This window comes from Pocillopora verrucosa, chromosome 3, assembly GCF_036669915.1.
Source record: "Pocillopora verrucosa isolate sample1 chromosome 3, ASM3666991v2, whole genome shotgun sequence".
NCBI lineage: Eukaryota > Metazoa > Cnidaria > Anthozoa > Scleractinia > Pocilloporidae > Pocillopora > Pocillopora verrucosa.
In genome coordinates, this window is record NC_089314.1 from 311313 (window position 1) to 329710 (window position 18398).

The 18398-nt window shown below is 38.1% G+C and overlaps 3 protein-coding genes across 6 annotated transcripts; all 3 read right to left on the reverse strand.

Moving 5' to 3' along the window:
- Positions 1 to 409: 409 nt before the first annotated feature.
- LOC136279765 (C-reactive protein-like) lies at positions 410 to 8416 on the reverse strand. Of its 4 annotated transcripts, none has more exons than XM_066163868.1 (9): positions 8258 to 8416; positions 6919 to 7091; positions 4164 to 4307; positions 3765 to 3908; positions 2716 to 2880; positions 2282 to 2461; positions 1406 to 1631; positions 944 to 1074; positions 410 to 687 (listed from the first exon to the last, which is right to left on the reverse strand). In XM_066163868.1, the coding sequence occupies exons 2-9, from the start codon at positions 7088 to 7090 to the stop codon at positions 431 to 433; spliced, it is 1419 nt and encodes a 472-aa protein (XP_066019965.1). In that variant the 5' UTR covers position 7091; positions 8258 to 8416; the 3' UTR covers positions 410 to 430. The 4 variants fall into 4 exon arrangements, with proteins under 4 accessions (XP_066019965.1, XP_066019966.1, XP_066019967.1 ...); XM_066163869.1 differs by lacking the exon at positions 8258 to 8416 and adding an exon at positions 5968 to 6111 and having other exon boundaries at positions 6919 to 6985; XM_066163870.1 differs by lacking the exon at positions 2716 to 2880.
- A 771-nt stretch (positions 8417 to 9187) lies between these two features.
- Positions 9188 to 11184, reverse strand: LOC136279767 (neuronal pentraxin-2-like). The gene is made up of 4 exons (XM_066163876.1): positions 10830 to 11184; positions 9876 to 10098; positions 9624 to 9754; positions 9188 to 9472 (listed from the first exon to the last, which is right to left on the reverse strand). The coding sequence occupies exons 1-4, from the start codon at positions 11143 to 11145 to the stop codon at positions 9222 to 9224; spliced, it is 921 nt and encodes a 306-aa protein (XP_066019973.1). The 5' UTR covers positions 11146 to 11184; the 3' UTR covers positions 9188 to 9221.
- A 5624-nt stretch (positions 11185 to 16808) lies between these two features.
- LOC136279769 (neuronal pentraxin-2-like) lies at positions 16809 to 18235 on the reverse strand. Its single transcript, XM_066163878.1, has 3 exons — positions 18078 to 18235; positions 17827 to 17957; positions 16809 to 17123 (listed from the first exon to the last, which is right to left on the reverse strand). The coding sequence occupies exons 1-3, from the start codon at positions 18233 to 18235 to the stop codon at positions 16873 to 16875; spliced, it is 540 nt and encodes a 179-aa protein (XP_066019975.1). The 3' UTR covers positions 16809 to 16872.
- Between the last annotated feature and the right edge of the window lie 163 nt (positions 18236 to 18398).

The following is an 18398-nucleotide window of genomic DNA, read 5'->3' on the forward strand; positions in this document are numbered from 1 at the left end:
ATTATAAAAGAGGTACTACCTCAAAGTTTCAACCCTTTCAACTTATTTTTTCTTGTGTTAATCGACCTAGAAATTTTGTTTTTGAAAAGCTGCCTTAACGTTAACGGCCCGGCTGTATTTTCCATTCATATTCATTAATATTTTCATACGTCTTACAGAATCTCAGGGTAACTTATTTCCCAGAGCGGAAAGATAATTCTTCACGCGGCAAATTAGTAACGCAAACTTGCAAAATGATAAGAGAAATTTTAAGAACGGAAACGACATTTCTATAACATTTAGGAAGTTTCACAGTGAAAAAGAAGGGTGCTTAACACTTAGTGCCATCATTTTTACGGTTGTTTTGAACTTTAAAATTAAACTTAATGAAACAACCCTAAAACTAACTAAATACGATTAAAATTTCAACTTCAGTAAAGCATTACGCATTTTAATTTAAGCAAGAAGGCTGAACTATCTGCACTGAGCCCATTCGGTGATATTTGAAGTCGCTCCACTGAAACAAATTTCCCGTCCCTGTCAAGCACGACTTGGACATGCGCCTGATTTCTTGGTCTGAAATCACGTGATTCCAGATATTGACATCTGCCATTTCACCAATGAAACTTTGATATTCTTCAAAGCCTCCTCCCAATTTGTCTTGATCCTGTCCAAGTACAAGGTGTCCACCTCCACGGATCAATCGGCCTGTAATTAAGAGCAAGAATATGTCTCCATTCCTTCGCTAGTCGTGCTTTTAAACCAATTCGTGGAAAAGTAGTTATTGTTTTTTTGTTGTTGTTAGCTTTTTAAAGGTGTTTTAGTAATACAAGAGCAAACGATTTAAATAAAGTTGTAGTAAGCAAAACGTTTAATCTGCAAATTTTCACATTTTTTTTGAAAATACTCGACTTGCCTGACGGCAAAATTTTGTGAATTAGTTTGATGTTCGAGTACAAATTACCTTTTGCTAATCCTCTACCACTAGCCCCCAATGAACCATCCTTGAACAATTTCCACGATCCAGCAGTATTCTCCCATGCGAAGCAAATGTGATGCCACTTTCCATCGTTGGCAGATACATTGGTGGGACTACTATAATGAACATTGAAAGGATTCAAAGTCTTTCCTTAATAATCCATTTTGAAAAGGTTGAACGATCGATAAAGTAGTTGAAGATTATTGGTGTGATAGATTTTGAGTCTGGTGCGATAATTATTGAACCTGTATCCTTCTTCTATCTATCTTCTAAGTGTGAGGAAATAACATTCAGGGCTCCGCTATTAGGATTAGCTAAATATGGTTCACTAAATAGCTATGACAACATTTACTATTGCTGATTCATGATTTAAATAATACAAGGCGGGCTCTGCACATCATGTGCAGTTTATCGTTCCTATTCCTCAATAAAAGTGTATTCTCGTACCTCCAAACTGATCGTAAGCTGAACACAAAATCTCTGGGCCTTAATAAGAGCAGTTCGTTATCTTCTCCACTCACAGCATAGCTAAGAAGTGTTCCTCTATTTCCTGTAGCATTAGTCTTTATCCACATACAAACTGTCACAGCTGTAAGGCTTGGCATTCTATGCGTGATGATTACGTAATCATTTTCACTCTTATATGGAAATAACAAAGAGTAGTTTGGGCTGACTGAAATCAAACGAAAGGATATTTAGTGAGGAAATGGAGTTTTTAGAAGTTATAACCATCGTAACGGAATGTTCTACCCACGAGAAAAGTCTAGAATTCATCTTAGCAAGAATGACTGGTAACTTATATCTCAGAATTAAGAATATTCCCTGTTACATACAACATCCCGAGTGATTTTAAGACTTCAACGACGCTTCTATTAAGTGATGAAACACCCACAAATTGCATACACGATTTACAACGCGACTCGTACTTTCTCAGTGACCCTGCAATACGTAACGGATATGTTCGGAAGCATCCCCATAACGTCCGAAAAACCAACAAATTGATTATTGCGTTTCGACATTTACTGACTAAAGTTAGATACACACAAACGAGATTAGGGATTCCGGATTCCAGAGGTTTGCAGGTACATCAACGGAAAACTGACTTAACATAAACGAGCGATGATGTAAAAAAATCAAATGCCGGAACATCATCAATCTACAAACCACACTATTAACTGGGACTTTGCTCAATGCTTCATCTGCAGCACTAACTACTTTCAATGACATACTTCATCTCCGATTGTCATTGAGGCTAATAACAATTTTTTCAGGACTAACCTTACCCGAAAGACACTCTAAATAATTATGGAGTGAAACTCTTACTAAATTCACAAGTTGGCTGCACTCCCGTCCATGAACCGTTGACCAGGTAGAGACGCTCTGAGGGTCCATTCAACCAGTAACCACAGTTACAACTGAATGAAATAGACTCCCCCGTGCAGTTTTTCTGACTGAGTGAAAAACCATTCTTCAGGTTTTTCAACAAAGGACAAATTTTCCTGACTGATAGATAGATACATGTAAATACACAGACTCATAAATATAAATATGTCAATATGGATTAATAAAGAAAAACATAAATCTCTTGAGAAATGTTATAAAGTTTCTCATCTCCGATTGTACCATGATTATTTTTACATCATAATAGTTGATTGGCTAGCTAGGCTGATGCGAGTTTGCATAGGGCGGTAAAGCAAAATCAAGCAATCCTACCTTACTTACAACACGAAAGTGAAAATTATTTAAAAGATGCATACTTTGCATGACCAATGCCTTTATCGTTTCAGATGTGTTCTTAAATTGCAAAGAGAGCTCTTCGATTGACTTAATCACGAAATCCAGTTTCCTTACGACACTTTTGTTAAACGAGTGAGGACTTGTGTACCACGCCTCGATTGTTTTGTGAATTGGAGCCAGTCTTCCTGAAGAAATTGAAAGACATAAACAAAGATCTTAAAATCTTTCAATAATAAATGCGTGGGACAAAAAAACATATTGGTTCATGGTGTGATTTCGAAATGTCAGAAAAGAAAGTTTTTCAAACAAATTTCGATTCTTACGCACTGAACCAAAATGAATTTCACAGAGAGATTACCGCTGTTTCCGAGTACTATTTCCAAGTTACGCTGCCCTGCGTGATTGTAATTTTCACATAATTTACATAGTGGTTTTAAAGGTTATCTGCGTAAGGAAAAAATATCTAAGATTTCCCAAACAATGGGATTTTGACATGCAAGTATATTTAAATGAAATTAAATCGAACTGTCAAATAAATCTTTTACACTTTTGAAAGTCTACTTTCAGGACATAATATTGAATTTCTCGAGAGGTTCCCCACGTGTGTTGATAGAGTGTTTGTGTGGAGAACATTCAAAGAAGTGAAGCCAAAGATCACCAAGCCACTCGCAAGCAAGGGTTGGATGCGATCGGATTGTGTTACATTACATCCTTGAACATGCGTTAGATGCGTAATGTCCACTTGCGTATTGGTAAAATTTTTGCTCTTGAAATTGGCGTTTTACATCGTTTTTACGCGGCCTTACGCGGCAACCGCCAGCCATTCTTCGTGGCTGACCTCTTGATGCAGGTTTAACTGTGTAGGAAAATGATGTCATAAGGGAGGATTGGTGACTCGACGTCAACAGCCACAAGTAGGAGAAATATTCATCATTGAGTCAGACTTGTTTTTTGTTTTGCATCTCCTTGGTTGAGAGAGAGGCCCAAGTTTCCTTCATAGATCAATCATTAGCCGCATTGAAGCAAAAGCAATACAACCTAAGTTGAAAATCAATGTAAATATACATACCGTTCATTTCCAAAGCAGTCGTCCTTTCAGACATGTTCTTAACATTCACGTTTACTAAATCCAATTTTCGTTCGATATTTGCGTCCAGGAAGTCGAAGCGTTTGGACAAAGCTTCAATGGCTTTGAACATTGAGTCCTGGTTATCTGTAAACAATCGCGACAAAATAAAAGCTAAAATGGCTGATTACACACGTAGGTGGTGCAAAGAAAAATTATGGCACGTTGTGAACATTCGAGCTGCAGCCCAGATCCCCTACCAAATGAAATTCAACCATCGAACCTTTTAGAAAAGGCTTCCGATGGTTTTGTTCATTGTCTTCAGTTTCTTCAAGGACCTTAAGATGAGCAGTGGAAAAAGAGGCCCAATGCACACGCATATATGCGACTTAAAATGCATACCTTGCATTTCCAAAGCAGTTGTCCTCTGAGATGCGTTCTTAACATGGACATTTACTAAATCCAGTTTTCTTCCGATATTTACGTCCAGTGAGTCAAGACGTTTGGACAATGCTTCAAAGGCTTTGTACATTGAGTCCATCTTTTCTGTAGACAATGACAAATAGAAAAGGATTTTTAACGCAAGCGATAACCCATTTAAGTGCCAAGGACAAAGGACAAACTGGGTTTCCTGGTGAGGATTCTAGCCCCTCCTATTGCGGCCCAAATGCTCCAGCAGCTGTAATGCAAACATTAAAGCTCTCTAAATTTTTTTTTGTTTAAATCATCAAGTTTTCAAGACAGGTTAACACATTTGACCTAAAACTGACTCTTTTGAAACAAGAAAGGCCGGTTTATCAACTTAGAGCAGGCACATCTATTTAGATGACAAAAACAACCTTCACATTAGCTATGACCTTTTCACAAATCAAAACCTCATTAAAGAAACACCACTACAAGTTCTAAATATACAAACCTTGCATTTCCATTGTTCTTTGAGATGTGTTCGTAACATTAAAATTTACGAGATCCTCTCCAATTTGTTTGTCTTGCCAGTCAAGGCGATTGGACAAAGCTTCAATGGCTTCGTTTATTGAGTCCAGTTTTTTTATGGACAGCAATGATAAATGAAGATGTTAAAAAAACTGATTGTTTACGTATGCGGAACAAGGTTTGTTGAAGTCCTAAATGTAATAACTGTCCTAAATGTAATAAAGTCCTAAATGTAATAACATTTGGTCCTAAATGTATAAAAAAGCCCTAAATGTAATAACGTTCGGTCCTAAATGTAATAAAACTCCTATGCAATCGTTTAACTGCGCTAACATTGAGATGTTAAAGTGACAGCTGTTGCACTAAAGAATCCTCTGACCAATGTTCATGGAATATTACGGGCTCACCGATATTAATCAGCGTCTTTTTATTTGCTAAAGACGTAGGTTGAGAAGCATTGGCTACAAAACCTTATACTGATACTGGTGTGCTTTTGGCATCAAATTGACGTACGCAAAAGCAATGAGAACGTTGACCAATAGCTCTCTTTATATCATTGGCTCAGACTCTTAAGTGTGAAAGACTTTGACGATATACCTCTGTCATCAGTGCTGAAGTTAACACTCCATGAACCGAATTACAAGGAAAAGGAAGTCCACCGACTCATACGTTAGACAAATTCTGGGCTCGGAAGGGCATTTTTTGTACTGTCTTCCCTTGCCAGATTTGTACAGGTCTGCATAAAATATATTCATGTGCGTTATTGACCAAGCGTGAGGTCAAAATGGCTGGATATTGGCCGAGTTCTTTTTTATATTTATAAATATATTTTATAATATTTCATTTTTTGTCTTCATCTCTTCTCCCCACCGTGAGGGGAGAAAATGAATAGATAAATAGAAGCACGAAAAAAGAAGGCTCAACAGTTTCCACTTATAGTCATATGGTACATGAACTGATTACTGAGGTGGAGTAAAGCCATAGAGGGCTAGAAATGCAATACTCCAGGTTCAAAATTGAATAAATTAGGATAGTCGTTCTTAAAAATGGACTCAAATGCTTCATTAAAATCAATTGACACTTAATAACATTGATGTGCAAAATTTCAGTAACGCTACTGATAATAATAAATTTCATTTGGATTGACATGTGAATGTCATCCAAACTGCTCTAAAACGGTGCATCACTACTAACGATAACATCAACAATAGCATGCTAGTTCATCATCAATTGTAGCCAATTTCTTTTCCAAAAAAACTTAATGATTACGTACCAATCGATTCCATCCTAATGATGTTCCAGCCAAGCACTAGCCCACTTTGGGCTGGAAATGATTTTCTTCAACTCGATCAATAAACCACTTTAAGGACCATACTTCGACTGCTGATATTTCTTATGTCTAACAAGTAAAAAAACGCTGATTGATATCAGCGAGCCCGTAATGTGACATGTGTACTGGTCAGCGGTTTTGGGGGTGCAACAGCTGTCACTAACATTTCAGTGTGGATGTCCGCCATAACAACAATGCGCTGAAGGAGTTAAATGATTGCATTGGAGACTTATTACATTTAGGACTTTATTGCATTTAGGACCAAATGTTTTTACATTTAGGACTTTATTACATTTAGGACAGTTATTACATTTAGGACTTCAACAAGGTTCTCGGTAATGATTTGGGCCCTTGAGCGAACCAGACGTTTTACTGACTGAAATAAAAGAGCTGAGCCTCACTGAAAAAGTTTAGCATTCTCCACATTTAAAGGCCGGCTCTTTTCTTTACTGAGGCCGCTTTTTCTTGGCAATGGGGGAAGGGGAGAGGGAGTTAGCAGATGCGTTGCATTGACTGATGCATGATAGTTGCGCAAGAACCGCATTAATTGGCGCAGGAATGCCCGAGTGAGTCAAAGAAGAGAAAATGCAGGACATCGGCAAGACGTTTCAAACGCAAGAAGCTTAAAACTCCATTCCACAAGAAGCTGCAAAAGGGCAACTAACGCAACTGTGAACTTCAAATAGCAGTAAGAAATCGTTTTGCAGCATTTTGGTAACTTCCCAGCTTATGCGTTACGAACGAGTGATTCATCAGCCAAACAGATGCTGACCCAAACACTTCTACTGAGAGGGAGGATAAGGTATAATCGCTGAAATAATATGCGCGCAGTACAAGCCAATTTTTTGGTGCCATAACCGCATATAAACGTCTTTCTTCAAACATATGTCTTACCTTTCTGTGCCCCGCATAGCCTTCGTCCTGATACAGACAGCGTAATAAATATCAATAACAGGGCCAGCAAGACAGCCATGGTGAGCAAACAAGCGATCTTCCAGTGTGCAGCTGTTCCCCGACCCCTTTTAGTCTTCTGTTGCTGATCTTCATCAATAAGCAATGGTTCCATTCTGAAACGCAACGATAAGGAGTAACCTTGGTTTCATCAAAGGTAAGCAATACCAAGAGGAAATACAACTAAAAAGGATTCCTGATCGCAGATTGGTGAAACATTTCAAGTTCTGTAGGTGGTTTTCGCATTTGAAAATGAAAATATTCAGTCTACATTTTTTTTTAAAAAATTTCACCATTTGCCGATTCTGTATTCAGGAAGAATCTAAACGACAATCGCAAACAACGTGCATCACTTTCAGAGAGAGTTTTAACCCTTCAGGCCTAACACGAGCAGGCGTTAATTGGATCAAAATCCGAAATTCTCTCAGGTGAATGTCGCCAAAACTTCCTGACACGCTTGGAGAATTGGTACTGTTTTTCCTGGTACAGTTGGGGGGGGGGGGGGGCGGCTGTTCACAGGCTAAGGTGTTGCTGTCGCTGATTTTTTTTCTTTTTTCATCTAATCCAAAGTTGATGTGAAACGGAATCAGTCATTCTAAAGGTTGCGTTGTAAAAGATTAACGTATCAAATCACCTACACTGTGCGGCCAAGAGCCCTTTATACTGACACGGCACTCGCCTGCTTTATATTGGTAATACAGAAGTTTGAGTCACGTATCACAGATGATCCAAGTTGGCTAAAATCTTTATTGGTAAGTCATTCTGCCAAAAACTCTAATGCTGTTGATTACGTTTGATGACAAAGAGCTAGAAAACTGAATGCGACACTAACTTACTGTTTTTGCGAATAGTTCCCTTATTAAGCGTGTTGTTTTGGAGTTACGATGGAATCAAAACATAAAACTACTCCGAATTAAAACAGATAATATATACTTATATACTATATAAAATTAACGTTTTTTAGTGGGGGGAACGCACATGACTGTTACACTCGTAAACAGAAGAGCGAAATCTTTACTCATTACCGCGAACTGCACCTGGCTCAGGAGATGACTTACAAGAATTCGAAACTCCGACTATGCCGAAAATCTGCAAAAATATTCGAAACAGACATTTTAATCTAAGCTCTTTTAGGTCTTTGTTCTTCCCAACAAGCCTACACACGCTAAACGCGATGAGAGGCCCAGCATGGCATTGCAAACGATTTAACCGTCAATCAAGAACAGCAAAGCCAACGCATTTCAATATTTCGCAAATAACGCAAGGAATATTCAAAACCAACCTGAGGTACTGATTCCGGAGTAAAAAGACAAAATAATTACAAGCTTTCACGCGCAAGGTCAAGATTCAACCGCTGATCTTTAGTTCAAAATGGAATTTATCCCCGAATTCTAGCTGCTGCAGTTGTTTATGTCTTTCATCATCGAACCATTTCGAGAAACCATACCGATATCATGTGATGAATTGGTCCATTCTGGGAAAAAGTTGAATCGCGTGCAGACATGAAAACTGAAATTAATATTTCGACATTTTTGTGTCTAGTGCGTAGTAACCAAGCACCTTGCAAAAGCGGTAAGAGATTGCGTGTCAACAAATGACGTTTGCCTTAACTGTTTTGTGAAGTTTACCGTACGTGTCAAGCTACATGTTTTAACCTCGATACTATTGCTGTCTCTGATGCATGCAAAGATAATGGTGCTTTGTTGCGTGATTAAATTCAAAATCATTGAAGTATCTTACAGAGAATCACAATCTTAGTAATTTCATTTCTATAGCAAAAATTGACCAAGTTATTTGTTATTTTATCCGAGGGAACTCAGCAAACAAGGCCAAATATGGAGTGAGCAATATTTTTATCATGCGATCAGAAGTTTGTTTTTTACAACTTCGCAAGTTTTTAACCAGTGAGAACAAGTATGATATTGAAAAACCGACACGAACATGAAAGGAGACGGTAAAATTGGCAAATTGTTAAAGGCACGAGAAAACACAAGTGTCTAAGGTACGGATGGTTTTAGTTTTACATCTCATCACTTGATAGGAAAACCAAATCAAGACATTTCCGAGTTGTTTTCCACACTCAAATTTAAAATTGCATCGACCGAAAAAGATTGGTCTCAGCATTGGTAGGATGGTCAAGAAAAGATAACGGCACGCATCAGATTATCAACAAAGAGCTGTCAACATTTATCTTTAATGTAACATCCTTCATAATGTTTACAAATCACGTCATGGATGTTTTCACTTCAGCACGATGGCTTGATTATCTTCACTGAGCCCTTGATGTGAGCTTTGAACTCGCGCCACTGAAACACGTTGCCCACCTCGGTCAGGCACGACTTTGACATGCGTGCGATTTCTTGGTCTTTTAGAACGTGATCCCAGATGTTGACACCTGTCATTTCACCGATGAAAGATTGATGGGCTTTAAAACCTCCTCCCTTTGAGTCTTGATCCTGCCCTAGTACCAGGGATCCATTTGCACGAATCACGTGACCTGTGAGGACATTGACAGGAAATTAAGGAAAAAGATAAATTTACCTGTTAAAAAAGACGCGGTTTCGTCATTTCGGCCTCTTTGTATTAGCAGATGCACTCACTAAACAATTAATACTATTGTACGGACCAATACTAAAAGAGGAATTTACCTGTTTGGAAACTTTTACCAGAAGCGGCAACCGAACCATCTCGAAATAATTTCCATGATCCAGCGGTATTCTCCCATGTGAGGCAGATATGATGCCACTTTCCATCATTGGCGGATACAGAAGTAGAACCACTAAAATTAGCAGCAAAACGCGAGAAGTGCATTTTGAGTATCTTAAAGCTTATAGCAACATTAAATCAAAACAACTATTGTGATTAATAACAGGACAAAACTTCAGATGAAATACTCAAACCTCCTATGGTCGTTGATGAAAACTTCAAAATTTCTATAGTTACACAGGAGAAGCTCGTTGCTTTGTCCAGATACAGCATAGCTCAGGGGTGTTCCTTCATTTCCAGTATCAACGGTTTTTATCCACAGACAAACTGTCACAGCTGACAGGTTTGGCATACCACGTGTGATGATGACGTAATCACTGGTTCCTTTTCGTGGAAATTGCAGAGTGTATCCTGCAACTGAAGAATTACTCAGTTTTTTTAATTTGTCAACGCTGCTTTCGAGACCTCTTTAAAAAATCTCGTCTTTAGATTTAATTGTGGTGCAACTACTGATTTGATGCAAGTTACAAGGGTAGTTCAATAACAAAAGGTTATAGTTCTATAGATTACAGTTAACGTTTTCAGGAGAACTGTCACCTTACACCTTTTTTAAATCATTGGTCGAGCGAGTCTCCGATTACAACAACAGCGTTCCAAGAAATGTTGTCGTTGTTTTTTGTTTTTTTTTATGAGCATACCACGCAACCCCACAAACAAATTTTTTTCAAGCGTGAAAAGCGTAGTATCACAACCCAAGAGGCCGCTGAAAAAAGTGAAACAATTTTTCACGATGCACAAATAATTATAGTTATGAGTGCTGCACAACTTACTGGGTTACCCGCCACGCCAGCGGTTAATATTCGATTACTAGATTTCCACGCAATAACTAACGTAGTTCAGTATAATCTATGAAAAGCTTCGTTTGGTCAAAAATAACTCTGAAAACAAACATCTCTGCAATCTAGACCGTGAGGAACTCAGATAGTGTTCCTTCTTTTGAATCTAAATTCGGAAAATTTGGTAAATGAGAAGCGCACAGGTAATGTATTTTTTTAAAAGGTAATGTTTACAAGTTGTAAGGAGCAGTCCAATACAGTGTAAAGGCATTCAGTAATCTCATCTGTATCAAGAAAGAAAGCTTATCCTACCTTGTTTCTCCAAGTCTGTTAGCGTCAAGTTCATGGCGTGAAGTAAATTGGACAAATCTTCATTCGACTCGCTTAACAACTTTAGTTTGTTTTTAATTTCAGCCAATTCCAGTTTCGTTTCTCGGGCGGAAGACAAAACAACTTCATTATGGTCTCCAGTGATGAAAACTTTGCCATCCGAGACAGTCTTATTCACTCGAGTGGATGAGGAAATGTCAGGTGAAGCCACAAAGATCAGGAGCAGATAAAAACGAATCGATTTAGCAGCGAACATGGCGACAGAAAGAGCTGAGGTCTGCTGATAAGACTGAGTCATCAGGGAAACCAAAGCAATTTTTTATTAAGCACGATGCATGTTGATAAAAGTAAACAAAACAAGTATATTTTTCTGTACGACGATATGTTTGTTTTTTGCGTTTTAGAAGATATTATTGATACAGTTGATTACCGGCCCCATCAGTTGATAAACTGGACTTTTAGTGAGCAAGTAGGAGTGATTTAGACATCATTTATACAGTTGCACTTCAATTTATCGTCTTCCTTTCCCTTTTTTTCCCTTCTCCTTTTTTATTTTATTTTTGTTTTTTCAGTAGCATTTTAGTTGAGTTTTCCAGTTTTTCAGTTTGACGTTTTCTTTCACATGGTAATTTTTGACGAAAATTGTGTTCAATGTGTACAGAGACGGTTGTCTTCAATTGCATAATTTTGTAGCACTACTTAATACACTACAAGAAGAGAAAAAAATAGTATAAGTTGCAGGAATTTGTTAAGTGTATACTCTGTTTCTGAAATGCCTTGTTCTGTCGGTATCGGAATTAAGCATTCCTTTCCTGTACGACAAGACGACGCATTAGACAATACAAGACGAGCCATGGTAGGAGCAGTATTGTTGTTATCTTTCTCTCTCACTGTTTCACCTTTGCTAACACATTGATTAAATTACCTTACGAATTGCAAGCAAGTAGTGAAGTAAGGGACGAATAAAAGTCTAAATTTACATTGTGAGCAATTGGGAATAAAGCGAACAACAGCGTAATAGATGTAGCTGACAAATTGTGATGCCGATATCTGCAATTCAAATTTACATCTTTGTAGTCTTGGCAATTGTTTCATTGGTTTCAAGCAAATCTGTGTCAACAGACCAGGATGTTGACATTGAGGTTTTCATTCTTGTTCGGATAGTTAAAGCGATTACATGAGCCCATGGCGATCATCGATCAGAAAGGAATTTTTGGAACAAGAAAGCGCCAGGTTATTTTCCAACGTTGTCATCTTTTTCTACAATTTTTCTTCTTTGATGATAAATGACTCCAATTTCAAATGTTCTTAGAAACAAAGGAGTGACATCCAGGACAATTTCCTAAAACGGACCAACATTTTTGAGCCAACAAGACATATTTTGACATTCCTACCTCAACAAATTCCTTAGTTGTGAAAGCTCCAAATGCATTATTTGAGCTTTCAGTGTGCACTTTACATTTTTAAAACTAGCTTTCGCATTTCTTTCTCCGATGCTCTGCCGTTAAGCTACAGCCGGAAAATCTATAGTGAACTTATATAGTTCATATGCGACGCATGTCTCGCATACTGCTAGAACCAGCAATGTTGAACTGAGCCACGTGCGAGTAAATAGACTAAGAAAGGCGGCAAAGTAAAACAAAAAGCCATAGCTCTTTCTACCTTCAACGACCGATCTAAAAATCAAGCAATAGAGGAATTTTTCCGAGTTTATATTGCATTATTGCGTTCGACGTTAGGAGAACGCTTCGTAATCTTTGGGGATCCTGTGGTCGATGGGATACCTGTGCATGCCAGGCGTGAAGATTCGAGATTTTTGGTTACTTGGACGCACTCGCACGAGGTATAGTTGCTTGCACACAACTATTTTTATGCGCAAGCAACTATACCTCGTGCGAGTGCGCACGCACCTATACCTCGTGCGAGTGCAAGCTGCTCGTGCGTCCGTGTCGCCTCCGTGGATATCTTTGGATTATTCGGTAAGTTCATTTATTTTTCTCAAACTTCATGCGATGTTTCTTAAAATGTTCATCGCTTCAACTTGTCAAAGCCTTACCAGGAAACTTTTTAGTACTCCAAGAGTATGTAGAAAGCCCGATGTCGGCGTTGTCCGAACTACAACAAACCGAAGACCTTCGCTGCTCTCCTGCTTTGAATTGATGTCCTCGAATTTGCCGATAAATAAATTTGTCTAACGCACTTATTAATCTTTGATTACTACTAGTTTAAACACGCGGGGAGTTGGGACAACTCGAGAAAGTTATGCTAGCCCAAGACGCGGTGAGAACTTTCCAAAGCCTCGAGTGTTTGAATGAGGCCATGCAACTAGGGAAGGAAATCATTGTTTACATATCCTCATCTAAACATCTCGAACGTAGCCATAAGATTGAGTCCACCAACATATCCTTTACTCCAGACTTACTGCTAATTAGTAGGTTTTGATCCCAAGGCGTTTTACATGTTTCGATTAATAATATCGCCTCATACGATATTCACGTTCTTGAGCGTAGGTAATTTGCAGATTTGTTCACCATAACTGCGCATAAACATCCTTCAAACGTATGTCTTACCTTTCTGTGCCCCGCATAGCCTTTTTCCTGATACATACAGCGTCATAAATATCAATAACAGGACCAGCAAGACAGCCATGGTGAGCAAACAAGCGATCTTCCAGCGTGCAGTTGTTACCCACCCCCTGTTAGTCTTCAATAAGCAATGGTTCCATTCTGAAACGTAACGAAAAGGAATAACGTTGGTTTCATTAAACGTGAGCAATACCAAGAGGAAATACAACAAAAAAATATCCTAAACGCAGGTTGGTGAAATATTTCGAGTTCTGTATGTGGTTTTCGCATTTGAAAATGAAAGTATTAAGTCAACGTTTTCTGTTAAAAAATTTCACTATTTGCCGATTCTATATCCAGGAAGAATTGAAACGACAATTGTAAACGTCGTGCATCACTTCCGCAGAGAGTTTTAACCCTTCAGTCCCAACATAAGCAGAAGTTGATTGGATCAAAAACCGAAATTCTCGACGAGGTGAATGTCGCCAAAACTTCTTGAAAGGTCTGGAGAATTTATATTGTTTTTTCTAGTGCAGGGGAAGGGTGTTCATAGGCTAAGGTGTTGTCGCTGATTTTTTTCTCTTTTTTTCTTCTAACCGAAAGTTGATGTGAAGCGGAATCACTTACTCTAAATCATGTGTTATAAAACATTAACATATCAAATGATCAACATGATGCGGCCAAGAGCTCTTTATACTGACACAGCACTCGCCAGCTTTATATTGGCAAGTCATTCCGCCAAAATTCTCTGATGCCGCTGATTGCATTGATTATAACAGAGGTAGACAACTGAATGCGATACTAACATACTGTTTTGCGAGTAGTTCCCTTATAAAGCGAGTTTTTTTTTTTAGTTACGATGTAAGCAGACATAAAACTCTTCCGAATTAAAACAGATAATACATACTTAGAGTAAAATTAATGCTTTTGGGGGGGGGGGGGAGCGCACATAACTGTTACACTTGTAAACAGAGAGGCGAAATTTTTACTCATTACCCCGAACTGCATCTGGCTCAGGAGGTAACTTACAAGACTATTTCTGCACGAGGACCCACCCACTCCCCCTTCCCCAGTTACTAAGACACTGTATATTTTATATTTTCCTTTCGTTTTAACTTTTAGATTTTAGATTCTTTGGGGTCGCGGTTTAATCTCAACTTCATCTTGTAAGCCTAATATTGTAACGCCCCAAATATGAGCGAGAAGTCGTCGCAAATTGTATCCAAATTGTGTCTATCTTTGTTTTACTTCTGTAAAATATTTAACGGAAGTCGTCGTGTTGAAATCTGTGTGTTTTATTCATGCAAAAACCGCTTAATATAGGTGACCTCCTAAAAGAGGTGAAAATTAAACTAATTAAGAGGGCAACATTTTCGGGACTTTGAAAACCGACAACTCAATACAGAGTGGCCGCTTAATGTGATGCCGCTTAATACAGGTTCGACTGTACGTTTTTGTCAGTTATTCAGTAACAAGCAGAACTCTTGTTGCTGTGATTCCCTGTACAAGACTGCTTTTATTAAAATCTGACATTAGTACAGCAGTAAGCATGCAATTTCATCTTGCACTAGACAAACGTACGCAGCGCGGACCTGTTTTATTTTGTTTTGTTTCTTTTTGTAGTGGCACCTTTTCGAATCGTAGGTTATTTTTAGCACTATTGAATCTACATCACTAAAACAAGCCCGAATGAAGCAATGTGTTGTAGAGAAGTATTGCAGCCACAAATATCAAGAAGAGATTAAAACTAAGCGACTCTTTATCGAAAATGGCGGCATGAAGAAGTCTTCAGTAAGGTAGAGTCATGAAATAAACTTAAGGAACATTTATTGATCACAATGTATTTTGACCTAAACAAGTTTAAAGTTTTTTCAAGACGACGATAAAACATGCTTATGATTTCACACAAAACAGCTATTCATTTACCAAAGTTGTTTATTAATTATAAAGATTTCAGTGGGCGATCGACCGTAACTTTCATTTCTTGATTTACTAATTGCACCGAAGAAGGTTTTATCGAAAAAACCTGAATTAACTTTGTTGCCCGTAAATAAGCAGAAATTAATCCTGTATCATTTTTCAGTCAAGAAACCTTCGACTAACCTTTCGGCGAATTTTCCAACATGAAATTTCCTTGTCAATTTAAAGTTGATCACTTTAATCTGGGCTTGCAATAAAACCCAATGCTACCATAAATTAAGAATTTAAATTAAAAAACCTCAGTACGGCCTATAGCTTAAACTTGAAGCGTGTTTTGAACCCGTTACAATAGTCACGCTTTGTTCAAATAAATTAGATGGGAACAGAGGCGTTGTGAAATGTCATATTCACTATACTCATGTTCCTATCCTAAAATAGTATTAAAGTATTAGATAATCGATAACCTTTGGGGGCAGCCTCAATATTTCTTAGGAAATAGCCAACATATTCGTGTTTATTTTATAAGATTGTGCCGAACTGTAGCACCTGTAGCGGTTACCTAGAATTGAATAAGTCAGTCTGCACATGTTTATGACTAATACGGTCATTGTTTGTGACACAAAAGGACAAAACATATTTGTGTAATGTATCAAACAGAGAGAAGCCTGCGAACATCCATTAATCCGTCGGATTAGAACTGGTGCAATTATCAGAAGCGCAGGGTTATACGATCGAGCGCAAACCAAACTGACCGCGCGCAATTTAAAGCAGAGTACCGCTCGGGACTCCATCGTAAGCCATGGAATGACCTCAGATATCTTGAACGAGGTCAAGCACAACAGTGTTTACCCAAGAAAAAGAGGCTCAGAACATTTGATTAATAGAGCTTTCATAAATGTAATGTCATAAAAATAGCGAATAGCTCTATGTTAAGGCTAATTCATGTTATTAGGGCGACACATTGAAACGTAATGTAGCAGACGTTTCCAGTTCATATTTAAAAAAACAAAAGAACGATTAAAATGTCTTCTGTCCACACTAACAAGGATCACCAGGAGTTACCTTGCGCATGTGCATAATAAGGGTCAAAATTTTAACCTCGATACTATTGCAACGATAGCAGTGCTTTAGTGCGTGATTAAAATTAAAATCATTGAAATATCTTACAGAGAATTACAGTCTAAATAATCTTATTTTCATAACTAAAAATTGAGCTAGTTATTTATTATTTTATCCAAGGGAGCTTGGCAAAAATGGCCATGGCCATGACAGGGAAAAACTGACACGAACATAAAAGGTGCGGATGGTTTTAGTTTTGCATCTCGTCAGTTGATGGGAAAACCAAATCAAGACATTCCCGAGTTACTTTCCACATTCAATTTTAAAATTGCACCGACCGAAAAAAATTGGTCCCAGCATTGGTAGGATGGTCAAGAAAAGATACGGGCACGCATCAGATTATCAACAAAGACCTGTCAAAATTTATCTTTAATGTAACATCCTTCATAATGTTTACAAATCACGTCATGGATGTTTTCACTTCAGCACGATGGCTTAATTATCTTCACTGAGCCCTTGATGTGAGCTTTGAACTCGCGCCACTGAAACACGTTGCCCACCCCTGTCAGGCACGACTTTGACATGCGTGCGATTTCTTGGTCTTTTATGACGTGATCCCAAATGTTGACACCTGTCATTTCACCGATAAAAGATTGGTGGGCTTCAAATTTTCCCCCCTTTGAGTCTTGCTCCTGCCCTAGTACCAGGGCTCCATTTGCACGAATCACGTAACCTGTGAGGACATTAACAGGAAATTAAGGAAAAAGATAAATTCACCGGTTAAAAAAGACTGGAAAGTGAGTACATTCTTTCCCTTTTTTCGTTTTCTTAATCAATAATTTACCGAATAAGCGAGTCATGTCGCTCTGTTTGTTCCAACCTCCGCATTGGGAACTACGCACTTTATACTTAAGTGACTAACATAACGTACACTGTAGCATTTAAGTGATAAATTTCATAATCGTTTATCAAGTAATTTTACCATCACAGTGACGTGTATTTTTATCAAGTTTTTGCATGTTTTTCAAGTATTTATTTTTTGGCACCAGTGATCATTACCTCTGATATCTTTTGCTTTTTTGGCGCCTTTCTCGGTTTCTCTAGTATCCTTAGTCTTCTTTCGCCTTTTCAGCATCTTAGGGTAGTTTTTCTCAGCGTTACTTGCAAACGACATATAGAGCATTCAAGCGGGAATTTTAACTAATCGTTTTTTCTCCGCACAAAGCAGTTTAGTTCACAACGCAATTATTTGCGGTTAGTGTCTATCTAAAAACTACTTTTAAGTCCACGTACACTTCGTACTTCGTTTATTTCAATCAATCTTTGAATTTTGTGGAATCCACGCGGTTTCGTCATTTCGGCCTCTTTGTATTAGCAGATACACACACTAAACAATTAATTCTATTGTACGGACCATTATTAAAAGAGGAATTTACCTGTTTGGAAACTTTTGTCATGAGCGGCAACCGAACCATCTCGAAACAATTTCCATGATCCAGCGGTATTCTCCCATGTGAGGCAGATATGATGCCACTTTCCATCATTGGCGGATACATTAGTAGAACCACTAAAATTAGCAGCAAAACGCGAGAAGTGTACTTTAGTATCTTCAAGCTTACAGCAACATTAAATCAAAACAACTATTGTGATTAATAACAGGACAAAACTTCAGATGAAATACTCAAACCTCCCATGGTTGTTGATGTAAACCTCAAAATTCCTATAGTCAAAAAGGAGAAGCTCATTGCGTACTCCAGACACAATATAGCTCAGGGGTGTTCCTGCATTTCCATTATCAGTGGTTTTTATCCACAGGCAAACTGTCACAGCTGACAGGTTTGGCATACCACGTGTGATGATGACGTAATCACTGGCTCCTTTTTGTAGAAATTGCAAAGTGTATCCTGCAAATGAAGAATTACTCAGTTTTTTTATTTGTCAACGCTGCTTTCGAGATCTCTTTAAAAAAAAGTTCTGCACTCGTCTTTAGATTTAATTTTTTTTAGTG